This window comes from Callorhinus ursinus, unplaced genomic scaffold (assembly GCF_003265705.2).
Source record: "Callorhinus ursinus isolate GAN/ISIS: 27379988/994484 unplaced genomic scaffold, GSC_fseal_2.0 scaffold8, whole genome shotgun sequence".
Taxonomy (NCBI): Eukaryota; Metazoa; Chordata; class Mammalia; order Carnivora; family Otariidae; genus Callorhinus; species Callorhinus ursinus.
This window is the reverse complement of record NW_027397070.1, coordinates 50,813-75,793: the sequence shown is the minus strand read 5'-3', so window position 1 is coordinate 75,793 and position 24,981 is coordinate 50,813. Positions and strand designations below refer to the sequence as shown.

The window sequence follows — 24,981 nt, the reverse complement described above, 5'->3', positions numbered from 1 at the left end:
CTGGGTGTGGAGCCTACTTAAAAAAACAAAAACAAACAGAGGTGTTGTTGTGCATTATGGAAGGGAAGGCAGGTCTTCTCAAGCACATTTGCCTACACAGATAACACTGTTGGCAAGGTAATCTTCAGAAGAGGGAGGAAATGATATTTGTGTACACGTGTGAGTGTGTGTGTGTATATCTGTCGGGAGCTGGTGTGTGAAGTGGGTGGTGACTGTGTGTCTGTCTCTTATAGATGTGTCAGCACAAGAACCCCCAAGAGTTAGGAAGAGGGAGAGATGCTCTCTGCTGGGAGCAAGGCAGAGGGGGTTTGCTGTCCTTGACTGACCTCTTTACAGTGTTGGTCCCAGACATTCCAGGCTAGCCCATGGGGATGCAGTGCCCTCCTGTGGTTGGCATGGTTCTTCCTAACTTTCTCCAGGTCCCACTTCCCTTCCTGTATCTCTCAGTGTTCTTTGTGATTCTACGTGGTAGCTACAGAGGGAGGGAGTGGTCTGTGGCCCCTGCCTGTTCTCAGGAGAGGTGAGGGGACTTCATAGAAGCAGAACCACAAACTCCCTACTTTTTGTCTCTGCTTCAGGCTTAGGACTCCTGTTTCTCTCTTACTCTCATTCTCAAGGGATGTATCGTTTTCCTGACTTCAGGGACAGAAGCCCAAGAGCGCTAAGACAGGGTTCACTGGGAAGGAGAATAAAACTAGAAGAATATGGGGATGAGAGCCTGGTGGGGTCAGTTTGAAAATTCCGGAACTCATGAAGAGATTTTAAAGTGATTCTCTGAAGGTACACACAAAACAGTGAAACTGCAGCAGGAGGGATAGATGTCAATCTTTAAGGGCACTCCTTTACATACTTAAGGGAAATGTCACAGTGGGAGCCGCCACCTTTCTAGAGAGATTTGGGGACTAACAGGAAAGTGAGACTCAGTTCTGACTAGAGGCCAGGACTGTGGTCAGCGTAAATGGTGCCCAGAGCAATTAGGTTGTTTGCACCCTCTCTCCTCGCCCATATTAGAATTTCCCCCAAATTGGATAAATATATAGTAAAAGTAGAATGCATTCTGTATTTGACATTCAATACATCTAAAGATAGTCATCCTGAACAGAATTGAAATAAAAAGGAAATCGTCAACAACTGGACTCTTTAAGCATCCCCGCAGACTGGGGCCTGAGGGTGTCACCCCTGTCTACACCCTTTTTGCTTCACCTTTGCTAGTGGCCACAGGCTCCTCCCTGAGGTGCAGGGGTGGGGGTATGAGGGTGTCTGGCCAGCTGGCTCACTTGCACTCACACATACCAACCCACTCCAATTCTGGCGACTGTTCTTTGTACTCCATCACCCAAAGCCAGGAGCCAGGGCACTGTTTCCTATGAGGGAGGCATGATACTGGAAAACTCCTTCCGGGGAGGGGTGAAGTGGGCGAACTGTCTCACAAGAGCTAGCCTGGAGCTCTGTGGTTTTGTTCCTGGGTGCCTCTTGTTTGTAGGTGCTGGTCTTTGGCTGACCTCCCACCCTGCCCCAGGATACTCACTAACCTCTATTCTCTTTGATGCTGTGCCCCGTCTCCTCTCAACTACAAAAACCCAAGCCTGCGCTTATATACAAAGGAAGGTGGGGGAGTTCCAAAGGTTTACTGCAGGGAATCATTTATTGGTGCAAGAATGGAAAGCTGGTTCTAGGTGAGAGGGCAGTTGGAGATCTTACTCTTCAGGTTTTTTTTTTTTTTTCTATTTAAATATATAAAAATACATGTGTGGGGGTGGAGAATAAGGGTTTGGGGAAAGGGCACAGGGGTTCAGGGAGACTTGAAAACTGCTCCACATAACTTCTCTTGTGACTATTCCAAATAGCTTCTTCTCTGATCCTTTTTCCTAACCTGCGTGTTTCCTCATATTTTTTTCAGCTCTCATGATTCTAAATGTTTTCATTTACAACCCATCTCTCACGGCTGAGTGAGTAAAGGTTCGCTCGTGACTCTGGCTTCCAGTTGCCATGGCCCAGCTACCTTAGCCCTCCCTCCTGTCCACGGCTCTCAGGCCTGTCCTAATTCCATCCTTCGTCACTTCAGGCTCACCTGAAGTCACATTCTTCTGCTCCCTTACAGCCCTCTCCGACTCCTGGCTGGGGAGTCAGAGCTTTGGAAAATGCTCCGATAGTTCCTTTTTCTGACTCTGATGTGTTTTTTATTTTATTGTATTTATTTGAGAGAGAGACAGAGAGAGAGCATGAGCAGGTGGGAGGGGCAGTGGGAGGGGGAGAAGCGGGCTCCCCGCTGAGCAGGGAGCCGGACCCCAGGACGCTGGGATCATGACCCGAGCCAAGGGCAGACGCTTAACCGACTGAGCCACCCGGGCGCCCTGATCCTGATGTTCTAAGAAGCCATTCTCTAGCTTTATTGCATCTCTTGCTACGAAATGGTTTGAACTACAGATGGTTCCTGCTGGGGTTGGTAAGGTGCTGGGAAAAGGAAAGGAAGTGCTTGCTCACGGGAAGGGGAGAAAGCACTGATGGCTGAAAGCAGAGGTGGCTGAAGGCCAATGTAAGTGCTCCCGGGATGGGAGGAGGCAAAAAGTGCATGACTCACCCATGCTTGCAGTCTTCTGGCCTCTGCTCATTCCCCTCAGGTGCTGATAGCATCGGTGACCCAGAAACATATGAAGAGCCCCAGAGTCTGATGTCCTTCTCAAGTCTCCTTTCTGTAGCCCTACCAATCCTCTGTACCGGAAATAGCCAATGTCCGTATAATTGTGCCCCCTCCAGTTCACCCTTCCAAAGTCCTGACGGAAAGCCCCAGAGAGGGGATGGCAGGCTGGATTTGCCCCTCTGGATTTCTTGATGTGCCTCACGAGGCTGACCTATCTGCCATCCACCATCAGACGTTTTTGTCCTTTGGCTTCAGTTAGCATGACCAACAGGAGACACCAGTGGTAGAGGACAGAGCAGAAGGAGAAGGAGCATAATCCTCTGGCTTCCTCCTGGTCAAGTCCCAGCGGGCTGGTTGTATCCCTGCACCCAAGGCCACAGCTCTTACTGGGCGGCCCTCTCTAGTTTCTGCTCCCTGCTCCCTCCTCTTCAGCCCGGGTAGCAGCATTGTTCCTGCTCATTGTTCCCCCAGCTGGCTGGCGTGTCGCAGCACCTCCGACCCAGCATTGTTGTTGCTCAGCCCCCGGGGATTGCGCCACTGGCTGTGGCTCTGCCAAAATCCTGCCCACACCTCCCTATAGACTCTCCTTATTCAACTTGCCTCAGTTCTCCAATGTGCTCCCCGCTTCTTCTGAGCCCCTGACTCATAAGATGGGGAGGTAAAGGTAAGATAAGGGAGGAGACAATCTGTGTATTTGAGCTTTTCTTAAAATCAGAGAAACATGGGTTTGAGGCCCAGCTAGCTATGTGATCTAGTTATTCGCCTCCTCCGCATGACTCACGGCGGGGATAGCATCTACGTTGCGGGGAGGCGAGGTAGTATCTGTGACGGCGGCAGCACGGTGCCTGGCACAGAGCAGGTGCTCCGCCTGGAGACTCGGCTATGATTATGACATACGAGGCACCATTTGGAGAATGTATCCCATTACTTCATGCTGAAGGGAAAACAGAAGAGGATGGTGCTTCAGGGAACTTGTTTCCTGTATCAGATATTTTGATTTAGTTTTGCCTAAAGCTTGCCTTCTCCCTCATGCCCGGGTGCGTTGGCTGGGCTTGTGAGGAGGTCTGCGTCTCTTAGTTTGTGGGGAGGGCAACGGGATGAACAGGAGACAACTGTGACAAGAGGGACACTCAGGAGACCTTGTCCATGTGAAGGTGACTTGGGCTTCTGCACTGAGAAGATCAGAAGGGGCAAAGTGGGGAGAGTGATGGAGCTCATGGGGCGCACCTTCTCTCTCCCTCCTTCTCCACTAAGTCTGAGATACTCCTCCATTTCATGGGTCAGGGGGCTGGGCAACAGCCAGATGATCAGCTTTGTATTTGTCCTTAGTAGTGTTTAAGAGAAGCAACCATTGCGGGGGTTACTCACACTGAAAGACAGAGGGCCTAGTGGGGAGGGGCTGGAGGCAGAGGGGCAGCTATAGGGCAGGCAGAGCGAAAGCCACCGAGCTGTGCCAGAGCCCAGTAATCACCCTAGGCATTTAGCTGGCGCCTTTCTCCCTCTCCAAATACACTGCTTCTTAATCCCTCAGCACAAGGCAGCTGGATGGAGACAGAGGCTCAAAGAGCCACAGCATCCTCGAGGCTACACAGGGCTCAGTGTGAAAAATAGGAACCGGATGGAGGGAGGCTCTATTTAGCCTGATCTCGAGTCTGCTGGACACACTGTGGTTGGCTGATAATAGGTACTGGGAGTGGGGTGGGTGTGGTTACTGTAGGAAAAAATCTAGATCCCGTGGTTTCTGTTTTTACACTTCTTCTCTCTAAATACTGGGAACTCTGGCTCAGTTTCTCAACACCTGTGGGCAAGGCAGGAGTAGTTTGTTGGAATTTCAGCAATGCTCCCATTTGTGGAGGGCATGGCCTGCAGCTAACTGACAGAATGGCTAGGGGCCTGGATTCCAGAAGAAAATACAATATCCAATATTCAGCCTTTCCCTCCCCACCCCACCACTTCCTGTACCAGGCAGCTCCTGGGCAACCTGGAGAAATGAAGTATAGCATGGCTGAAGGGGAAGGGTAAAATGGACATTTTATTATACACAGTAGCATAAATGAGACAAGAGTCAAATCTAGAGTGATGGTCTTCATAACAATTCTCCAATTTATAGGCACTCAACCTAAACGTCCTTTTCTCAGTCCTGGAGGAGAAATGGATTCTCACGTAGGAGAAAGCTGTAGTCCAGTTCATGAGGATGATGCCTAGTGAATGTCGCTTAGTCTCAGTGGAGGGCCAAAGCCATTTGGGGAAGTGTCTCCCGAGGGCAGGAAGGCCATCCTAGATAGGTCCATCAGAAAAACCAGCAATCTCTTAGGCCCACAAGGCAATAAAGGCCATGAAGGCAAAACCAGCGGCTACGCAGCCCCACTTGGCCAGAGGGGCCTCAGGGCCAGCTAGCTCCCGGGGCAGAATTTCCAGGAAGGTGACATACAGAAAGGTGCCGGCTGCCACACCTTCTAACACCACCTGGGCTAGGCCCTGCCCCCCTTTAGAGTCCCCTTGGGTCACAGCCAGCCCCAGGACCAGGCCCATGGGGGACATGAGAGCTAATGACAGTATGGACAACGTGGCCCATCGTGAGCCAGTGCCTATCTGCACCAGCCGCAGTCCTACCCCAAACACTATGAGCCCCTTGTGAGCCAGGACAGCGAGACAGAGCTGCACGGTAGTTGCTACTGTTGGCTGCAGCCCCACGGCTAGCCCTTCAAACACTGAGTGAAAGGAGAGCGACAGCAAGAGGACGAGGGCCCGGAGGGGGCCCTTTGAGGGTGAGGGAGGGGGCCCGTGGCGGTGGAGTTCCAGGACATGAGTCCCGCCCCACTCTTCCTGCACCATGCTTCCTCCAGCGGCCTGAGGACAGCACTGCGATGCCAGCGACTCCAAGAAGAAGATAAAGAAGAAGCCCAGGGAGACGATAAGCTCTCCGTAGGGATACTCCACCTAGGAACAGAGAGAGGGGCTGGGAGGTGGGAAGGGAAGAGAAGCGAGTACACCGGGTGGCCGTGCGAGTGGGAGACTGAAGAGAATGGGAAACATGGGACTCTGCCCAATTCGTAAGACCTGGCCGCCTGTTTGCCCTGCTGGCCCTCACTCCGGTCTGTGGCCTTATTCCCATCTGCTTCAGATGCTTCCAGATTGATGCCGCATGGTGGGCATAAAGAAGGGCAGGGGAATGAAGCCAAGAGCAGGCATGGACAGCAACAAGAAGAATCCCTGAGGGACTAAGGGACACCAGAGTGACAGGGTTAGAAACATGGGAAAAGAACATGAGGCCTGCCAAAGGGCCAGAGAAAGAGTGAAAGAGTAAAGCAGAGCTTTTTCTGGGGTTCCACAGAGCCAAGAGGATGGGGTGGGCTCCTCCCTTCCTCAGTGCTGTCTGAGCTGAGGAGCAGAGGGGATCCCTGGTTTCCTCCCTCACATACTCCCCTCAAAAGGGTCTGGCAGTGAAAGGGGTCTCCGGTTCTCCTCCCCCTCCAGGGAGGGACTGGCGGGAGATACTTACCTGAGCTGAATCAGCATCATCAGAAGCATTTCCCTCCCTTTCTGTCCTGTTCTAGGGAGAGAAAAGCAGGAATCAGGCGGGGGATGGAGCAGCTCAGCTTCCTGTCCTGCCCCTTCAGCTCCGCTGATTTCCTTAAAGTTCAACGTGACCGGCTTTCACCGTGCCCCGAAAGAGCTGTCCTCTCCCTGTCCTTCCACCCGTGTCCTCGGCCCTGTCATGGTCCCCCTCATCATTCTGGCCTCACAGCCCTGCCGCTCACCATTTCTGCTGCTCACCTGCATCTTAAACTTCTGGATCTCTGAGTCAATTCCCTCCAGGGCTTCAGCGGTCATGTGCATGAGCCCTGCTCCCAGGAAAACACCAGCAGAGGTGCAGCCCAGGAGGCTGAGGACCCGGCGGTGACGACCTAAAAAAAAGAGGAGTTACAATCCAGTTGGCAATGAGATAGAAAAGGTGACAAAAGAGCAAACAGGTAGCACCCGATGTCCCCAGCTTGGGGACAGTGAGAGCCTCGGAGCAAGGCGTCGGGATAGGTGATAGGGCCGTAGTTAGGCTGAGGTTAGGGGGCCGGAGGCGGCAGGGCTGTACCTGTGGCGGCATCAATCTGGAACCACTTGAAGCAGATGGGAATAAGGCCACAGACCAGGGTGAGAACCAGCAGGGCAAAGAGGCAGCCAATTTTCACTCCTAGTAGTGATTCCATCCTTGGGGTACAGGATAAGCAGATGCCTCAGAATAGTAAAAGGGAGTTAGGGTCTTTGGAGCAGGAGTGTGGAAGTAGGTGGTCAAAGCTGGACTATCTACTCTCCTGAGCTCCAGGAGGCCGTGGGGATCCTCCTTCTGCTCTGTGTTGCCTCTGCTTGCACAGCCTTGCATAGCTGACTGGGGCCCTGCCCCGGATTCCCGCCCTCCCCCGACGAGGAGGCCCCTCCCCTGGCTCACGCCTTCCAGAACTGGGAAACCAGAAACTCCAGACTCCCCGCCAGGCACAGCCTGCGCTATGTGTCTTCCCTTCACTGCCATGACTAATCCAAATGCTGTGGACAGTCTTCGTTCATGCCTGGCGCTGGTCTAATCCAAAATGGGGGAGTCTATGGTAGGTCTTCCCCAGCTGTTTTGTACCGGGGACACTTGGTCCTGCCTTATTCAAGACATTTGATCTAAGGTTCCCACACCTTCTCCACCCCACTCCACAGGGTGTTATGCTGGAATCTGAACCCTACCTTTTCAGAGGGGATTTGGGGCCCCCTTCGGGTAGGAGGTGGGGCTGAGAGGTGGTGCTGCCACCTGGCACTCCGGGGAAACCAGTAGATGAGGGGCCTCCCTTCTCCTGTAACTCCAGAGAAATAGCTCCAGGCATGGCAATTTCTAGTGGGGAGTTGAGATTTCTAGTATTACAATATTGATGCTGTTCCAATTTTTTGACTGTGCCTGTTTCTGGATATATACAGATCTTCCTCAACTATGATGGGGTGATGTCCCAATGGACCCAACCTAAGCTGAAAACTTCCTAGGTTGAAATGCCATTTAATACACCTAAGCTACCAATCCTAGCTTTGACTAGCTTTAAATGTGCTCAGAACACTTACACTGGCCCACGGTTGCGCGAAATCATCTAACCTAAGTCTATTTTATGATAAAGTGTTGAAGTCTCATGTAATTTACCACATACTGTCCTGGAAGTGAAAACCAGAATGGTTATAAGTGTACCAGCCATTTACCCTCATGATGCTGTGATTGTCTGGGAGCTGCGGCTGCCCAGCATCATGAGAGACTATCATACAACATACTGCTGACCGGAGAAAAGATCCAAATTCAAAACTCAAAGTCTGGCTTCTACTCAATGTGCCTCACTTTCACATCATCTTAAAGTTGAAAATTTGAAAATCAAGCCACGGTAAGTCAGGACCGTGTGTACTGGGGGTGAGGGCCTGAGAATTTTAAGACAAAGAAAGGTTCTTTAGCTCTGGAACAGCGAGGCCTAGGGAAAAACTGAGAAACGAACCAAGCAAACTGAAGGATCCTGCCTGGATCTACAGGGGTGGAGATGGAAAAATTCAGCCTTGAGGGGGATCGGCTCTTGAGGAAAATGTATCAGGCAAACTCCGGGGGAGCTGATGAACCCTGAGAAAGACAGAAGAAAAGGAGGGAGAAAAACACAGAGGCTAGGCAGCCTGGCTCCCCCATTTAGGTGGCCCACCTAACAACCGTGACACCTGCTGAGCCAGTGTGCTCAGAGACTGGGGACAGCTTTCCCTACTGGCCCAGATTACTTCCCTCGGAAGTCCTGGTCTCTGGGAGAAGCAGCAGTACTCTTACAGGAGAAGGTGAGCTTGAGATCTCTGCGGGAAGACAGGCACTGAATATCTGAGGATTCTCTCTGCTACAGGATTGAACATGACAACTGACCTCTGTACCTTTTAAGAATCAAAAGATCCACTTATTCTTTGAAAACTTTTTATTATTATTAAAGCCTCAAAAAACAGATACATAGGCCTACCAGCACTCCCACCCTGGATACCAGGGAGCTTCAGCCTTGGCAGGCCTAAATAAGAAAATACTTGTTACGCCTCCTTGTCAACTCCCAGGGGGTCTTCAGCAGGGGACAGAGGAAGCTCGGACTCTGAAGGCGTGATCACAGGTAAAAGGTCTCCCCAAGAGCTGACACGAGCACAGCGATACAAATCCCTATGGAAAACAGAGGTCAACATGGGCTGCAGGTTCTTGCCATCTCTCCCTAATTTTGGTCACACCCTTTATACCTGCCATGCTGGCGGGCTGTGATCACAGCATGCTGCATATGCCCATCTGGACAGCACAGGTGACAATGCACATGGCGTGGCCGTTTAAGGACAGGCTGAGTGATACGGGGCCAGCGATTAGCTTCCTCTGGAGAGCCCCGGGCAAGAATTACCATCGAGAACTTTTCCTCTTTTTGCTTCTTCTTGTTCTAAGATAAGGATATAGAGACTATTTGGAGAAAAAAGAGATGGGAAAAAAAACTTGTGACCCCCATCCCTGCAGCCCTTTTCATATTCTATAAGCCATGCACACTCAGGCCCGCAAACCTCCAGACTCTTCTCTGACTTCTCCAACTCTTCCCACCTCTGACTCTTTATCATCCTGTTCCCCTAGGCTGTTTTCTCCCTGCCATAACATTCTCAGGATACATACCCAGCTGAAGGGGATGCAGTGGTAAGCCTGAGAAAAGCTACAGGCCAGGGGCTTAGAGGCTGTCAACTGGGGACAAGGAAGTTCATGTGGACACTGTGAACACACAAGACAAAAGAACCACAGAATCAGACAACTGAAAAACAAAGAGTGACAGAGTTAAGGACTAGGCAATGGGAGCATAGGAGCCGGAGGTAGGGAGAGCCAGGGGAACAACTGAGAAAGAAATTGGACAGGGACACAAAATAGTAGAGGGTGGCTTAGCTTTGCCCTCTCACTTTTCCTGGCCACAGCGGAGTTCACATCTTTGCCCACTGGGACACTCACTGGGGCAAAGACAAAGCCAGGTCGAGGGTCCGAAGGTGACTTCTCTTTGCCCTGAAACCAAAAAAATTAAGCTGGGTCTGAGGGGTCTATTCTCATAACTCAATCTCTGCACTCAGTAAATTGAGGACTCCTTTAACATTCAATTCTGAAAATTATTAACTAGGCTCCTTGAGTTAAGCTGGCTGCTTCTCTAATACTCCAAACAAAGAACTTTCTCTCTGCAGTAGGAGAAAAGCAGGAACTTGGCACACAGTATGGTGCTCTCCCTTGTCAGCAACCTCTACTCTCAAAGAGATCCCACTCCAGGACAATTAAATTTATGATTATACACTGGCTCATACTGTCCCCAAAAGATAAGGTTCTTGGCTTAGCAATGCCCTGGATCAGGGGTTGGTGCACTTTTTCTTTTTCAAAGGCCCAGAGAGTAGGCAAAATCTGTTTCTGTCCCAACTATTCAACTCTGCTATTTATAGTATGAAAGCAGCCACAGACAGGACGCCTGGGTGGCTCAGTCGGTTGAGCATCTGCCTTTGGCTCAGGTCATGATCCCAGGGTCCTGGGATCGAGCACGGCATCACAATCCTTGCTCAGCAGGAAGCTTGCTTCTCCCTCTGCCTGTAGCTCCCCCTGCTTGTGCTCACTCTCTCTCTGACAAATAAATAAATAAAATCTTAAAAAAAAAAAAAAAGCAGCCATAGACAAGAGGCACACCAATAATCACGGCACATATAAAAACAGGTGGCAGGCCAAATTTAACCCACAGGTCCTAGTTTGCTAATCACTACCCTATATCATAACGACTTTACATGCCTAATATCCTGAGAGTCACCCCTACCATTGTATGACAGAGTCTCTTCAGTTCTTAAGGGAGTAGCAGTGACTGGTGACAGATGGTGGGGCAGGGGTGAAAGAAAGAGAAAAGAATCTTACCTTAAGGACCAGGTCCCTGGCATCCATGAGAAGGCAGTGTCCAGCTTTTGTTCCATTCTCTACCAATATCTGTTCACAAAAAAGGAAAATAAGCATAAGCCCTGAATTAACACAAAAACATAAATGCTAGCAGCTCTGTAAGAACATTCACAGATGGAGTAGAGGGCCCTAAAGGAAAGGGCCATCCCCATATAAGATGGGAATGAAGAGCCTAAAAGAGGGACAAAGGGATCTATACATGAGAAAAACAGTCAAGAAGGAACACAAGTTCCAACGGAGAAAAGGAAATGCACGAAACCCATGACACTGCTTTAAAACTGGAAGGGAAAAAGAGATTTCAACTCACCAGAAAATGACTCGTCTTGCGCCACAAGGTCTGAACTAGCTCAGTGCGGTCAGCCTTGCTGGGAAGCTCACTTAGGGAGAAGGCTGATACCACCACATCGAACTGTACCTGAGAACCAGGACAAGGAATGTGACAGACCTGACATTACCCCCCGGCCTCCCTTCCAAGAGTATAACAAAGTTCTATCCCCTTATATTTCTTCTGTTCTCTTTTATCTTCTAACACTCAAGGCTGGGTTGCAAAGCTGAAGCCACGGTTTTCCATCTGCCAAATTCCACATTTAACACACTCTGAACATTGTCACTTGCCTTGGGTGATACAGGTAGAAACCGTCTGAAGAAGACACCTGGAACATAAGGCTCCCCAGATTCTGAACCACCTGTGGAGTAAAGCAGAGGCGCGGCAACTATGAGTGTATAGGTATAAACTGAAGTGATGTCTCCATAAGAACTATGGTCCCAAGGCTAAAGAAAACCACCAGGTGGGGCACCTGGGTGGCTCAGATGTGTAAGCACCCATCTTCGACTCAGGTCATTATCCTGGGGGTCCTGGGATCGAGCCCTGTGCCCTGCGTCAGGCTCCCTGGTCAGGCTCCCTGCTCAGTGGGAAGTCAGCTTCTCCCTCTGCCCCTCCCCTCACTCATGTTCTCTCTCTCTCTCAAATAAATAAAATCTTTTTTTTTTTTTTTAAGATTTTATTTATTTATTTGACAGAGAGAAAGACACAGTGAGAGAGGGAACACAAGCAGGGGGAGTGGGAGCGGGAGAAGCAGGCTTCCTATGGAGCAGGGAGCCCGATGCGGGACTCGATCCCAGGACCCTGGGATCATGACCCGGGCAACGACGATGAGCCACCCAGGAGCCCTCAAATAAATAAAATCTTAAAGAAAAACAAAAACAAAGGGCAGGGAAACACTGGGTTGCCTCTCCTATTTCTCTTACCCAACCTACCCACAGTCCAGCAAAGGCCTCCACCACCCTCTGCTTGACCATAACACTGGAAAGAAATCAGACTCATCTTTAACTTTTAGCCCTCCTCTACTCCCCAATAGAACACCCTTTCTAGTTCTCTGCTTAACTCCAACTTTGAAGCAGCCCTTCCTTACCCCTTGTCCTCACCTTTCAGTAGCTTTTCTGCCAAAACCAACATAGCAGCTGAGCTGTCCACACACATATATTCACGTAGGCTCTGGCCCCAAGCACTATGAGCAGCCCTAAGATGGCAAAATATAAATCACCATTTCTCATGACAAAGAGTCATCCCCACAAGGATCTCATCCTACAGAGATCCCTCTGCCCCCAACCCCACCCCTGGGAAACAGAGTATTATCTTCAAATAGTTGGAAAAACTAACAGTGTTATTTTCTGATTTCATTTACTACTCCTTAAAAAAAGGGCAGACTCAAAAAACCTATTTGTAGGTAAAAAAAAAATCTTGGTGATACGCCCTAGACTAAATTCCTTTCCTTTTTTATCTTTCTAAACATGGGTCTTTTTTCACTTCAAGTTTCTTTAAGTTCTGGCCCTAATCCATATACTTTCTTTACCTAATCTGAGAGAAGAACATTCTAGTTCCCAACTTTCCTATTCTCCCTCTGGTTCCCTAGTGTCTTGGAGTGTTATACACATGGCTCCTTAGAGCTAGAATTGACAGAGACAGAAAGATACTTACCAAGTGACAGAACCAGTACCCGAGCCAAAGTCCATTAAGGTTTGGGGCTGGAACTCTGGAACTCGAGCCCGGATCTGAGGAAATATGTAATACCCCACAGTAGGGTAAGTAGACCCTTATTTAGGGCCCCTATGAATTAGGGAACCATGACAGAGCAGATGAGATGTGAATGTTTTTTTGAGATTCAATGTAAATACCTTACGAATGGGAACCTCCTAAAACAGTGATTTTAAACCTTTCTTGGGTCATGAACCCTTTCAGAGGATAAAGAAAGCCTCTCAAAAAAAAGGAAAAAAAAAAGCACATACAATGTCCCAAGAACCGTACCCCAGAAGACTACTTTATGAATAAGGGAACTGATGGTAAAAGGTTGGAAGCTGAGGGGCTTTCACCTCATGGAACGCCCTGGAGACTGCTGCAAAGCCACCATCCAGTCTTGCTGCCATATACACCAGGCTCAGGCTCTCATTGTAGCTGCCAGAAAAACCAAAGAGTCACACCCACCAGGAAATAACCTCCATCCCACAGTTAAACTTCTAGATTTTTAGGAATGAAGTCTTTGGAAAGGGCTCTTCCAGCTCAGTGTTTTTACTCCTTAAAAGAGAAGAGTCCTGAGTACAAACCAGGTAGGCTTTTCAAATAGGAATTGTGTAACAGTACTTCCCCGGTCTCCTCCTAGAGACAAGATTTTTTTTTTCTTTTGCAGCCCTTCTAGCCCCCCTTACCTCAGTTCTTGCCAATGGTATGTAGTTTTGCGCAGGGCTCGCAGCACTGCTTCACGAAGTTTCTCCTCCACCTGAAATAAGTCTGCAGTGAGAACAAGAACTGAGTGAGGACCTAGGAAGAACAGGGCTCAGATCCAATATTTGAATATGCTGCCTGCTCATTCCCCTGCACCTCCCATCCTAGGCAAAATCTCAGAGCTTAAGGGAGAAGCCAAATCTAGAGAAAAATTTCGGGTAAAAACAACAACAACCACCACCATCACCACCAGAATGTATCAGATAGTATTTTGCCTCTATCGGCAGTTTATTCAACAAGACCAAACTTATCCCACAGGTTTTGCTCTCTTTTAAAGGAAAGTGTCTCAAAGATTTAAACGGATAGGATAAGGACAATATTTTTTGGATTTTCTTCAGTTCCCCAAAACTGCAGACTGTGACATTTCCAATGTTCCTAGAGGGAAGAAGGGGGCTTGAAAATCTCCTCTCAGGCTTGTGTTCAGTTCAGTACTGTTTTATCTACACAGCACCTACAATGAACTAGGCCCTGTGGGAAGTGCAGCGAATACAAGATGAATAAAAGGCAGGTCTGTAATATTAAGGAGCTCGCACTCATGAAAATAACTTGATGAGTTATACTCATTCTCCTATCCCTGAAGAGCGTTTCAGTACTGGACAGAGAGCCATACAAGGATTTTATTTCACTTGAATAAAAACTTAGACCGTCCTAATCCAGTGGATTTGCAGGAAAAAAAAACAAAAACAAAGACCTAGATTTTGACAGGATACTGAAGTACCAAAGCCCCAAGAGCACCCTCGGAAACCATCCTCTTTTTGCAAAGCATCACTGTAACAAGCAGCTCTGGCCAGAAAATCAAACAAGAAACCGCAGTATCTATTTGAGATAGATACTCAAATAGATCTGTAAAATTACTTCTGGCTTTTAATTTCCCACTGATATTTCAATTTGGCCTACTCTTCATTCTTAGGCCCTACCTGGGTTTTCCAGGAATTTTTCCTCAAGATGTACAGCCCGTCTTTGCAACTCCTCCGGCTCTACAGGTAAACGTCGGCTCCACAGATAATTGGTCAGTGCTTGCACCTGCTTCTCCACATTGGGCATCGAGCTCTCTATGGGCCAAAGATGAAACGCGACATCACTTAATGCAGACCCAGTCTCCGCTTCTTCTCGGGCTTCCGCTTCCCACCGTTACTCACCGAGCAGCAGGGACTGCGCAGCGGCAGCCAGGGCTGGCGGCACCTCTACGCATGGCAGATGCAAGATGCCGGGGTGCCGGCGGTGGGGCCTCTTCCCCAGAAAATCGGAATTGTTATCGACCTGGGATACGCCCGGCACGACGGCGGCGAGCGCCTGCAGGCCGGGAAAGAAAAGCTGATCGCGGGGCAGAAGGGAAGGCTCTGGCGTTTCGCTAAGGAAGGGGCTGCCGAGGGCGCTCTTCCTCGGAGCGGAGCTATTCCTGAGATCCAGAGTCTCTCCGAGAGCAGGGAAAGCAGACACTCACGCGAGACTGGGGAGCTTCTCCACGGCCGCGGCGCCATCTGCTACATGTCAGCAGATGCCTCAGTCCTCTCGCGGTCGCCATGGCACCGGAGGCGAGCAGGAAACGGAAATGATGAGGCCTGTGACCCGCACGGAGCAGTGTCAGCCAATGAGAAGAGCGACTGCTTCTAGTAGCCAATAAACAATCGATATGTAAATCAGCTCGGAGGGGAACGGTACGGCTGTGGGATCAGGACCTCGGGTTCTCCGTAACCAGCTGAAGAGGAAGTGGCCTCAGGGCAGTGAGGGGACTGGCCTCCGCGTCCCGAAGTCGAGGGGCGGGGCGGGGACGGGCCCTTTCCTGGGCGCTCTAGAGAAGCGCCATAGACAGCAAAAGACTATTTCTGGATGTATTACCTACCTGTGTTCCTTGCGTTTCTCTGTGGAGAACTCCGAAGTCTTGGGATTTTTACCCCCGTGGGAGAACGGGAGAATGCAATAAGGGAAAGATAAGAAAAACCCAAATTTAGGCAACCCAAGATAACAGAAATTAATAGCTAATAGATTCAGTGGTTTTTTGGTTTTGTTTTTACATATTATTCTTCTATTAAATTGTCCTCTTAGATAAATAGCTAACACTTAGAACGTGCCCGATGCTGTGGCAAGCACATTTACGTAATAAACCGCATTTAGTCCCTGCTATCTGTGAGATACATTCTATTAACCCCCTTTTGCAGTTGAAGAAAGTGAGTATTCAGATGTTTAAATATCACGCCCAAGATCACAAACCTTGTTAGATGACAATTAGATTTAAACCTAGGCAGTTTAGGGGCCCCTGGGTGGCTCAGTTGGTTGTGGGTGGGACGCTTGATTTCAGCTCGGGTCATGATGTCAGGGTTGTGAAATTGGGCTCCCCGCTTAGCGGGGAGTCGCTTGAGATTCTCTCTTCTCCCTCTGTCTCTCCCCCCACTCACGGACTCTCAAATAAATAAATAAATAAATAAATAAAATCTTCTAAAAATAAAGAAATAAACGTGGCAGTCTAAGTCTGAGCTTCACCTTTAAACATATGCTCTACCGAAGGGCGAAGGGCGCCTGGGTGGCTCAGTTGGTTAAACATATGCTCTACCGGGTATTGTTGGCACTTGGAATGCAAATTAGCAAGTTAACTGGGAACAATATGCTAAAAGTCCTGAAGTGTTAAATTGACGTAGCATTAAAATGAACTCACTGCTCTGTGTGCCCTCTTGATTCTCTTAGCATATTAGTCAACTATGCAATATCTTAACGTTTTGATATCTGCTGACTGGATGGGTGAAAGTGTTGCATATGCTGCAACTGCAAGAGTCCAAATATGATAATTATGGGGTAAAATATGGGGAACTACATCCAAGGGAGAGTTAAATGTCTGGTTTGCATTTAGGTTAGTAAACTTTGATTCCATTAAAGGAGACTTTGACTTTATAAATTGAATGCTCTGGAAGGACTCTTGAAGGTTGCTTAAGACAGGCGTTGTAAATTCTATAGTCACTGCTCTCCTTCTTTTTGGGTTCACCTTTTTTACCCCTCACTTTAATTTACACTGACACACTTAGCCTCATCTCTTGTGACACTTCGCTTTTACTTTATGATTTTGTTTATTTATTTGTGAGAGAGAGAGCAAGAGAGCGAGCACAAGGGGGGGTGGCAGGCAGAGGGAGAAGAGGCTCCTCACTGAATAGGGAGCCCAATGTGGGACTTGGTCCCAGGACCCTGGGATCATGACCAGAGCCCAAGGCAGACAATGACTGAGCCACCCAGGCATCTCAACTTTGCTTTTACTTTAAATTGTTGGCTCAAGTATTAGCAAAATAAAATATCCCTGTCACTGTAGGTTAGCTCTAACATAAATTAGCTATATTATTTTTTGTCATAGGAAGATAACAGAACATAGGGATAAAATGCTTGCCATCTGGAATTTGGCAGGCTGAATTTGCATTCTAGAAAAGCAAGATAGTAAGAGTTGCTACCTCACAGAAGGTTACTAGAGTGAGAGGTTTAATGAGATAATGTCTGGCCCAAGTAAACTCTCAATATGTTGATATTGTTATCATATGTGTTACCATATGTATTTTGGGAACTTGAAGAGACATAATCATATTTTTATTTTTATTATAATTTCATGTCTTATTTCCAAGACAGACTTGAAAGTGGGGATATTTGGGGCTAAGTAAGACTGAGCACTGGAGACTTAGAAGTAAGGAACAGGAGAACTTAGTGGTACCTCTAGATGTCCCTCCTGTTTTTCGTGTTGAACTACCAACATAGATTTATTCTGACATTGACGTAATTGGGATTGTTTCTTTCCTTCGGTAACACAAATTCTCAAAATCTGACTTAGACCTAAATTTTATGTGTCTTTGTTCTTAATCCGAAGTATTGTTCATAAAAACAAAACAAAACAAAAACCTCCACACCACCCTCCTCATGGATTGAGGATGTCTTTAAGACCTCTAAAACAGTGAACACTGTTTGATCAAGTTCTTTTTTCATTGAAAATGCTTAATCGATATTTGTTGATGACGTTGATAAAGTCACTACTCTTTGTTTCCATGCTTGGAAAAGCTTAACAGGGTAAACTAGGTTGATGATCTGAGTCTAATCATTTGACCAAGTCACAATCCCCCCAAAGCATAGATGAGCCCATTTCATAACTAATCCATGAATTCTGCTATATTAATGCTGGTTTCACACCTTGATTGGAGTAGTATTTCCAATTAGTAACGTTGAATTACATTAAAAAAAAAAAACACCAGACATAAATGTGGAGAAACTAGGAAACATTAAAAAGAAATACCCCCCACTTCTTACCCCCAAAGTAAGTAAACGGGCAAAAAATTATCTGAGGGCACCTGGGTGGCTCAGTTGATTAAGTGACTGCATTCAGCTCGGGTCATGATCCTGCAATCCCAGGATCGAGTCCCACATCGGGCTCCCTGCTCGGTTGGGAGTCTGCTTCTCCCGCTCACCCCCCCCCCCCCCGCATGCTCTCTTTCTCTTCATTCTCTCTCTCTCAAATAAATAAATAAAAATCTTAAAAAAAAATTCTCTGAGGAAGGTTTGGATAATTTGGTTAGAGATGGATGATGACTATCTGGTTTTCTCCACAAGTTTATGAAAAAGGGAAATGGCTAATAATTAGGTTTAGAGAAACTCTCAACAATGAAGGTTTGAAGCAACTAGAGTAAGTTTCTTGGGAAATTAAAGAAATTCTGTCATCAAAGTTCCCAAGTAGTGCCATTTTTTATCTCTTTCATGTCTTTGTATAAAGTTTTCCCTTTTAAAAAAATCTTCTATTCTCTTAAAGCATTATTTGTTGTGTTTATTTGCATTTGTTGTCTTCTAGATTAGTCTTTATCTTTTAAATGGCTTTTACTTTTTTTTAAAGATTTTATTTATTTGAAAGAGAGAAAGCACAGCAGGGGGAGGGGCAAAGGGGAAGGGGCAAGGGAAGGGGGCAAAAGGAGGGGCAGAGGAAGAGGGAGAAGCACAGGCTCCCCATCAAGCAGGGAGTCTGACTCGGGGCTTGATCCCCTGAGCCAAAGGCAGACTCTTAACTGACTGAGCCACCCAGGAGCCCCAGTTTTTACTTTTATTTGTAACTCTTCCGAATATATCACCTTTTTTCCTGAAATTTTTTCTAATTTTGATGCATGTTGTTCTTTCATGTCTTGGATTATTTTCTTTTGAAACCATGGGTTGCATTTTTTTTTTAAAGATTTTATTTATTTGACAGAGAGAGACAGTGAGAGCAGGAACACAGGGGGAGTGGGAGGGGGAGAAGCAGGCTTCCCGCTGAGCAGGGAGTCCGATGTGGGACTCTATCCCAGGACCCTGGGATCATGACCTGAGCCGAAGGCAGACGCTTAACGACTGAGCCACCCAGGCACCCAGGATGCATTTTTTTAAAAAAGATTTTATTTATTTATTTGAGAGAGAACAAGTTGGGGGAGGGGCAGAGGGAGAAGCAGACTCTGTGTGAAGCAGGGTGCCTGATGCAGGACTTGATCCCTGAACCCTGGGATCATGACCTGAGCCAAGGGCAGATGCTTAACTGACTGAGCCACACAGGCGCCCTCATGGGTTGCAGTTTTAATCCGTTTTGTGAACATGTCTTTGTTATTTTAGTTCTCAGTGGAGTGGACATTAAGATGGGATTAGGCTTATAAGAGATTTATTGGGAGCAATTCCTGTGAAGGGGAAAGGGAGAGGAAGCCCTAGGAGGCAGGAAGAACTGTCAGAGTGGGAATCAAGTCTGACCTCTGTGGAAAAGGGAGGGAAGAAAAACAGGCTGGATATGCACAGTTCTAAGAGTTTCAGCCAGGCTGATGGAGAATCTTTGAGCCCATGGTTAAAGGCGTCCTGCATCTGGCAGAAATGGGGCTGACTTAGTATCCTTGCCGCACTGATTGGTTGAGGGCAGCCCATGGGGAGTGTAGCAGATTCAGTGTGGCAGTTGGGGCAACCGGTCAATTATGATCTGCATAGCAGGAGATCTGAGGAGTTGCATTTTCATAGCTGCCTAGAGCCACACAGATCTACTTCTCCAGGTGGGTTCAAGGGACAATTCCTTCAACCTTCACATGGGCTTCTGTTCCTAAAGAGAAACTTAGAAGGAGGTTAGTGGGGCAAATTATAGCCACTGTCACTGCTGTTGATCTCAGGGGTGCAAATGGCCCCCATCTATCTACTCCCTCCGTTACTATCCATTCTAGTTTCCCCTCACCCTCCACTATCATGTCCTTAGGTCTTAGTGGCTTACCTGGTATTATGACCCAAACCTTCATTCCTGAGGGGTCCAAATCCTTGATAGTCATATCTTTCTCTGGCTGAGATTGCTGAACACGCATATTCACAGTTACAATGGAGCATGGGACTTCTAGGAAGCACCCAAATAGATCACTTGGGTTCTACATGAATTCCAGTCTGTCCTCATTGTGTAAAAGCAGCCCTATACCCTTCCTCCTGCTAATCAGGGCTATTTAACCCTGACAGTCTGGTAACTCCATCTTTTTTTTTTTTTTTTTTTTTTTAGATTTTATTTGTTTATTTGACACAGAGAGAGAGAGCACAAGCAGGCGGAGAGCCAGGGAAAGGGAGAGGGAGAAGCAGGCACCCCGCTGAGCAGGGACCGCCCCCCCCCAACCCCAGTGTGGGGCTGGATCCCAGGACCCTGGGATCATGACCTGAGCCGAAGGCAGACACTTAACCAACTGAGCCACCCAGGGGCCCCTCCACTTTTTTAAGATTTTATTTTTAAGTAATCTCTGTATCCAACGTGGCACTCGAACTCACAACTCTGAGATCTCATGTTCTATGGACTGAGCCAGCCAGGCACTCCTGGTAATTCCTCTTCTTATCTGCTGGTCCCTGGACCCAAGAAGTGTCCTGGCAGCAGCTGTAGTTTGCAGTTCAATAGGAACTTGGCAGGAGTGCATCCACTTTGGGGACCTGGACCTTTGGCCCTGCAGAGCCCAGAGTTACAGAGATGAAAGTGCAAAATTTCCCAGTGGGTCAGTGGGCATGATGGTAAGTGGAGTCACTTCTGCTTCTGCTCTTTGGTTGCTGGAACCGTGTATTCTTCCTATTTGGGACACAGTATCATTTAGAGGTCTCTGGTTTAATAAGTACACTGGGTCCTGAAGAGCGGTACCCATCTTTTCAGAATGTTGCCTTTGAACTTTTGCTTTAGCTGTGCCTTTAGAAAGCCAGTCTTCCCCTTCTTCTTCCCTCCCTCCTTTGTCTTCCTCTCTCTTTCTCTTGCTCTCTCTCTTTCCTTCTCTCCCTTCTCTCCCCCTCCACCTCTCTCCCTTGGAGCTGCAGTGTGCTGTGTCTTTTCTTTTGTTCTGAAGTAAACCCCAATCAACTCTACTCATTAGTCCTCTACTTTCTTTCAGAGGTAAGGGATATTACTGAAGTATCTTCAGCAGAAATTAGGGGAGCTGTTCTGAACTGTGATAAAATAGAATGTCATAGTTTAGCTAATTCTTGGTTATAGCTCTCTGGGACTTTGATTTTACTTACCAAGCTAGCAGAGCCATGTGGTGATGACCTGCACTACCTTTTCATCTTTGATGTTTGTCTTTTATCTTTCCCAGATTTGATAAATGATTTGTCCTCACTTGATCCACTGATGCAGTATACAAAAGAGGTCCCAAGTCATAGTCTTGATGCCACATGTGCAGTGTGCCCGGTTATGATGGGCTCTTACTGAGGGTAATTAACCGATGCGATAGAAAGATTTTCTTCTTAGTTCAAATACACCCCTCCGAGCTAGTCTGAGAAATATCTGTTCTTCGTTTGTAAGGCACATGGATACTGACGTTACTGGTTATCACTCGGATAAATAGGCAACATCCTCTTTCAAGCCTTTCTTCACAGGTATACAGCTCAATATTTCACATATACTTTATAATTATTATCACAAGCAAGGTATGTGGGGAGAGGATTTTTTAAAATGCAGGTGCATGTCTATTTTCTTCACCACTCTACATACAGAGCACTTAGCATAGTGCTTGCCACATCAAGGGCACTCAGAAATATCACTTAAGGGACGCCTGGGTGGCTCAGTCGGTTAAGCGTCTGCCTTTGGCTCAGGTCATGATCCCAGAGTCCTGGGATCGAGCCCCACATCGGGGTCCCTGCTCCGCGGGAAGCCTGCTTCTCCTTCTCCCACTCCCCTGCTTGTGTTCCTGCTCTCGCTGTCTCTCTCTCTGTCAAATAAATAAATAAAATCTAGAAAAAAAAAGAAATGTCACTTAAGTAAGTATTAATGATCTAAAACTGTCTCTCTGTTGTCTTCACATAAGAATACAATATATGTAAAAAGGATCAAATATCCTTTGTTTCTTGGTGTCCGTAGGGTAGTTTTTATTTTTTCAATGGAATTCCATGGACTATTATTATCTGTATTCCTCTCTTGTGGTCCTCTTTTCCTATTTAGGAACTTTCAGAATGCCTTCGCTTTTGTTATGTTTTAGACATTTTTCAGAAGGCAATATTTTTGTATTACTTCTGCGTAGGATGGGACTCTATGATCTCTATCTATTTCTACAATTAGCTCCCCACCTCCCTGCCAAAGAATGTTTCTTCTATTTTTGATTATTGATTCTGTGTCTTGTGTTTTATGTTCATTTTTGGGATCTCAGTATATTTTAGGTTGATTGAGAATCAAGTGAGATGCATTCTTCTCCCCGCCCCCCTGTAATTAAGGGGAAAATGTCATTATCAACTGAATTACCAAACTCATTCTAATGTCAGATGTTTAGGCTCCTGTCATTTGACTGAGATTTGTAAACTATACTTGGTACAGTATAGAAATGGGGAGGTTATAAAGATACTAATATATTCCAAAATAGGAATTCAGGTTAGTAGGTCCTGTTAATAATTTCGGGGACCAAGTTACATATTCAGCAAGTAGACATTGTGCATTTCTACCGGCTGGACTTCTTTGTTGCTGGAATGCAATTCAACATGATCCTGGCAGGGCGCCTGGGTGGCTCAGTCGGTTAAGCATCTGCCTTCGGCTGAAGTCATGATCCCAGAGTCCTGGGATCAAGCCCTGTCCTGGGCTCCCTACTCAGGGAGGAGCTTGCTTCTCTCTCTCCCTCTTCTGCTCTACCCCACACCCCGCACCGCTTGTGCTCTCTCACTCTCGCTCTCTCTCAAATAAATAAATAAAACCTTAAAAAAAAAATGACCCTGGTCTCAGGGTGATGGTTGTCCAAGAGAGGAGGATGAGGCTAGGAAAATTCTCTTAGAGTGACAGAGACTCATGAGATTGGCCAAGTTGAATGAAAGGGGTTGCTATATATCTTTCTTATGCCTTTCAAGGATTCAGCAGGCTAAGAACTACAAGAAGAAAGGATATGTGTTTTATTTTGTGTAATAACTCAAGGTTACATGTAAAACTCTTAGGTTCAGGATTTCAAAATGTAGGCAATACTGAGAGAAAATATTTATGACACATACCCACTCATTTGACTAATACAACATTTACATTTATATCTGCCAATGAGCTAAGCAGGGAGCAAGAGAATGTGTGGGGTAGGACAACAGGGAGACACGCCAACTTAACAGCAACAATCAGTGTCTCAGTGCCAGGCTGCAAGATTTTCTTCCTTGTTTTTGCCCAAGGAGGCTGGAGTAGCCTCAGAGACTGGGGGTCATGGTCTGCAAAAAACCTGATGCATGAGGTGCCTGGGTGGCTCAGTCGTTAAGTGTCTGCCTTCTGCTCGGGTCATGATCTCCATCCAGGTCCTGGGATCGAGCCCAGGCATCGGCATCGGGCTCCCTGCTCAGCGGGGAGTCTGCTTCTCCCTCTTCCTCTGCCTCTCCCCACTGCTCCTGCTCTCTCTCTCACTCTGTATCTTTCTGTCTCAAATGAATAAATAATAATAAAAAAATTATTTGAAAAAAAACCCTGTTGCAACTTTCCCCATTAGAAATGCAAAAAAGTGTTAAAAAAAAAACTGAAAAAAAAAAGAGAGAAGGGCAAGAGATTGGTGCCTGATGCTCAGTGTTCAGTGATAGTGTATAGTGGCACAGGCTTTTACGCTAGAACTCTTACCAGAGACTGGGGGTTACTGCAGCCAGGACTCTGGCGCTGGACTCTCATTCATTCTTCCATAACCTTTCTCTCGAAAGCAGACATGTACACATTACTCATTTTCAGATATAAACACGTTTTCTTTAAAAATTTCTCGAGGGGCACCTGGCTGGCTTAGTCGGAAGAGCATGGGACTTTTAATCTTGGGGTTGTGGGTTTGAGCCCCCTGTTGGGTGTAGAGATTACTAAAATAGTAAAATAAAATAAAATAAAATAATTTCTCTCAAAAACGACAAGTTTAAAAACAAGATTACATAAACGTGGTGGTCAAACTCACGACCCCAAGATCAAGAGTCACATGCTCCACTGAATGAGCCAGCCAGGCGCCCCTGTGATGTGAGAAATAAAGGCAGAAGAAGAAATATTAAATTTCCTTACTACCTACAGCCCACTGACAAGTCCTTGAAACAGGCAGAGTGACATTCCTCTAGGGCCTCAACTGTCTTGTTGTTGATACTTTGCTAAGGGCAAAAGGCAATCTTAGCCCAACCCCCAGGATCCTCTAAGCCTACTTTAACCTGTAAAAATTCCTTTGGAAACTTCCTTTATCTCTACCCCTGAAGACACAGGTTGGCAGTCATCCCCCAAGCATATGATCCACTGATACACATCTGAAGGGTCTCATGACTCAGGTTTTATTAGACAGTAATAAATGACCTCATCCCAACAATTGCTAGCCCCCCTCAAGGTCCTGGAAACCTTGCTTCCAAAATTCCTTAGACGCTATCCCTAACCCCCTCCCAACTTGAAAGTATATAATGGGATACTCCTCATGACCTCGTGCGACTCTGTCTGCCCACGGGTCCTGTCTCTGCGCTTTCATAAAACCACCTTTTTGCACCAAAGACGTCTCAAGAATTCTTTCTTGGTTGTCGGCTTTGAACCCTAATGTCTTTCCTACATCACCCTGTTTATGAGATTTCTTAAGAACAAAAAATTTTATAATTTGACAAGATGAGGTGAAAACCCTCTGTCAAAACAAGCTCACTTCAGTGGAGGATGAGGCATCTTTTAAAAATACTTAAACAAATCATGCAATTTATAATACGTGTCCAATATTAGTTGACGGACAGCCTTCTGATTCACTTCTATGTATCTTAGAGCTATGCTCAGTCTCTTCTTGTTACTCACTTTCCATTGTTGGAGAAAAAAATTCAACTGAGTAAATTAGAAGATCTAATTAAGACAGGGAAACTTGAAGGGACCCCATAAAAAAAAAAAAAGCTGTTTTTTTCCTGCTTCTAGTCTTGCTAGGACCCGCACCCTCATCTTACACATGCCTTAGTGTATGTCCTTCTTGTAAGGGACAAGGAGTTAATTTCTTTGGAGGCTTCCAGCACAACAGATAACATCTAGGGAGCAACCCGGTGAGAGTAACTGGGTGAGGCCACATGTGTGTATTCCAGACCACTGGTGCTGGACTTCTGGATGCCAAGACTGCCTGGTTCCAGGGAATAAGTGATTTAATTAATTTCAATCTATTCCATGAATGCCATATTTTAACGGTCAATATGAAATTTCCT

The 24,981-nt window shown here is 46.8% G+C and overlaps 2 protein-coding genes across 10 annotated transcripts; both read right to left on the bottom strand.

The window, feature by feature from the left end:
• Positions 1–4,654: 4,654 nt before the first annotated feature.
• Positions 4,655–8,752, bottom strand: SLC39A2 (solute carrier family 39 member 2). Of its 5 annotated transcripts, none has more exons than XM_073894909.1 (6): positions 8,644–8,752; positions 7,367–7,511; positions 6,732–6,847; positions 6,419–6,549; positions 6,144–6,194; positions 4,655–5,581 (listed from the first exon to the last, which is right to left on the bottom strand). In XM_073894909.1, the coding sequence occupies exons 2-6, from the start codon at positions 7,501–7,503 to the stop codon at positions 4,952–4,954; spliced, it is 1,065 nt and encodes a 354-aa protein (XP_073751010.1). In that variant the 5' UTR covers positions 7,504–7,511; positions 8,644–8,752; the 3' UTR covers positions 4,655–4,951. The 5 variants fall into 5 exon arrangements, with proteins under 5 accessions (XP_073751010.1, XP_025726198.1, XP_025726199.1 ...); XM_025870413.2 differs by lacking the exon at positions 8,644–8,752 and adding an exon at positions 8,149–8,252; XM_025870416.2 differs by lacking the exon at positions 8,644–8,752 and adding an exon at positions 8,149–8,252 and having other exon boundaries at positions 5,448–5,581; positions 6,144–6,189.
• Positions 8,584–14,926, bottom strand: METTL17 (methyltransferase like 17). Of its 5 annotated transcripts, XM_025870409.2 has the most exons (14): positions 14,834–14,926; positions 14,529–14,682; positions 14,307–14,441; positions 13,314–13,395; positions 12,981–13,062; positions 12,589–12,662; positions 12,036–12,130; positions 11,226–11,296; positions 10,918–11,025; positions 10,572–10,640; positions 9,642–9,692; positions 9,318–9,410; positions 8,906–9,093; positions 8,584–8,831 (listed from the first exon to the last, which is right to left on the bottom strand). In XM_025870409.2, the coding sequence occupies exons 1-14, from the start codon at positions 14,912–14,914 to the stop codon at positions 8,708–8,710; spliced, it is 1,407 nt and encodes a 468-aa protein (XP_025726194.1). In that variant the 5' UTR covers positions 14,915–14,926; the 3' UTR covers positions 8,584–8,707. The 5 variants fall into 5 exon arrangements, with proteins under 5 accessions (XP_025726194.1, XP_073751008.1, XP_025726195.1 ...); XM_073894907.1 differs by lacking the exon at positions 9,318–9,410; XM_025870410.2 differs by lacking the exon at positions 9,642–9,692.
• Between the last annotated feature and the right edge of the window lie 10,055 nt (positions 14,927–24,981).

Bases quoted from the DNA above. Each gene is read 5' to 3' on its own strand.
- METTL17 (XM_025870409.2), bottom strand. From the start codon at position 14,914: ATGGCGACCGCGAGAGGACTGAGGCATCTGCTGACATGTAGCAGATGG. The intron at 14,442-14,528 runs GTGAGTAACGGT...TTTGGCCCATAG, and splicing joins TGCGCAGTCCCTGCTGCTCG to AGAGCTCGATGCCCAATGTG. The intron at 11,297-12,035 runs GTGAGGACAAGG...TTTACTCCACAG, and splicing joins GGCAGAAAAGCTACTGAAAG to GTGGTTCAGAATCTGGGGAG.
- SLC39A2 (XM_073894909.1), bottom strand. From the start codon at position 7,503: ATGCCTGGAGCTATTTCTCTGGAGTTACAGGAGAAGGGAGGCCCCTCA. The intron at 6,550-6,731 runs GTACAGCCCTGC...TCTTTTTTTTAG, and splicing joins CCAGATTGATGCCGCCACAG to GTCGTCACCGCCGGGTCCTC. The intron at 6,195-6,418 runs GTGAGCAGCAGA...TTCTCTCCCTAG, and splicing joins TCCAGAAGTTTAAGATGCAG to AACAGGACAGAAAGGGAGGG.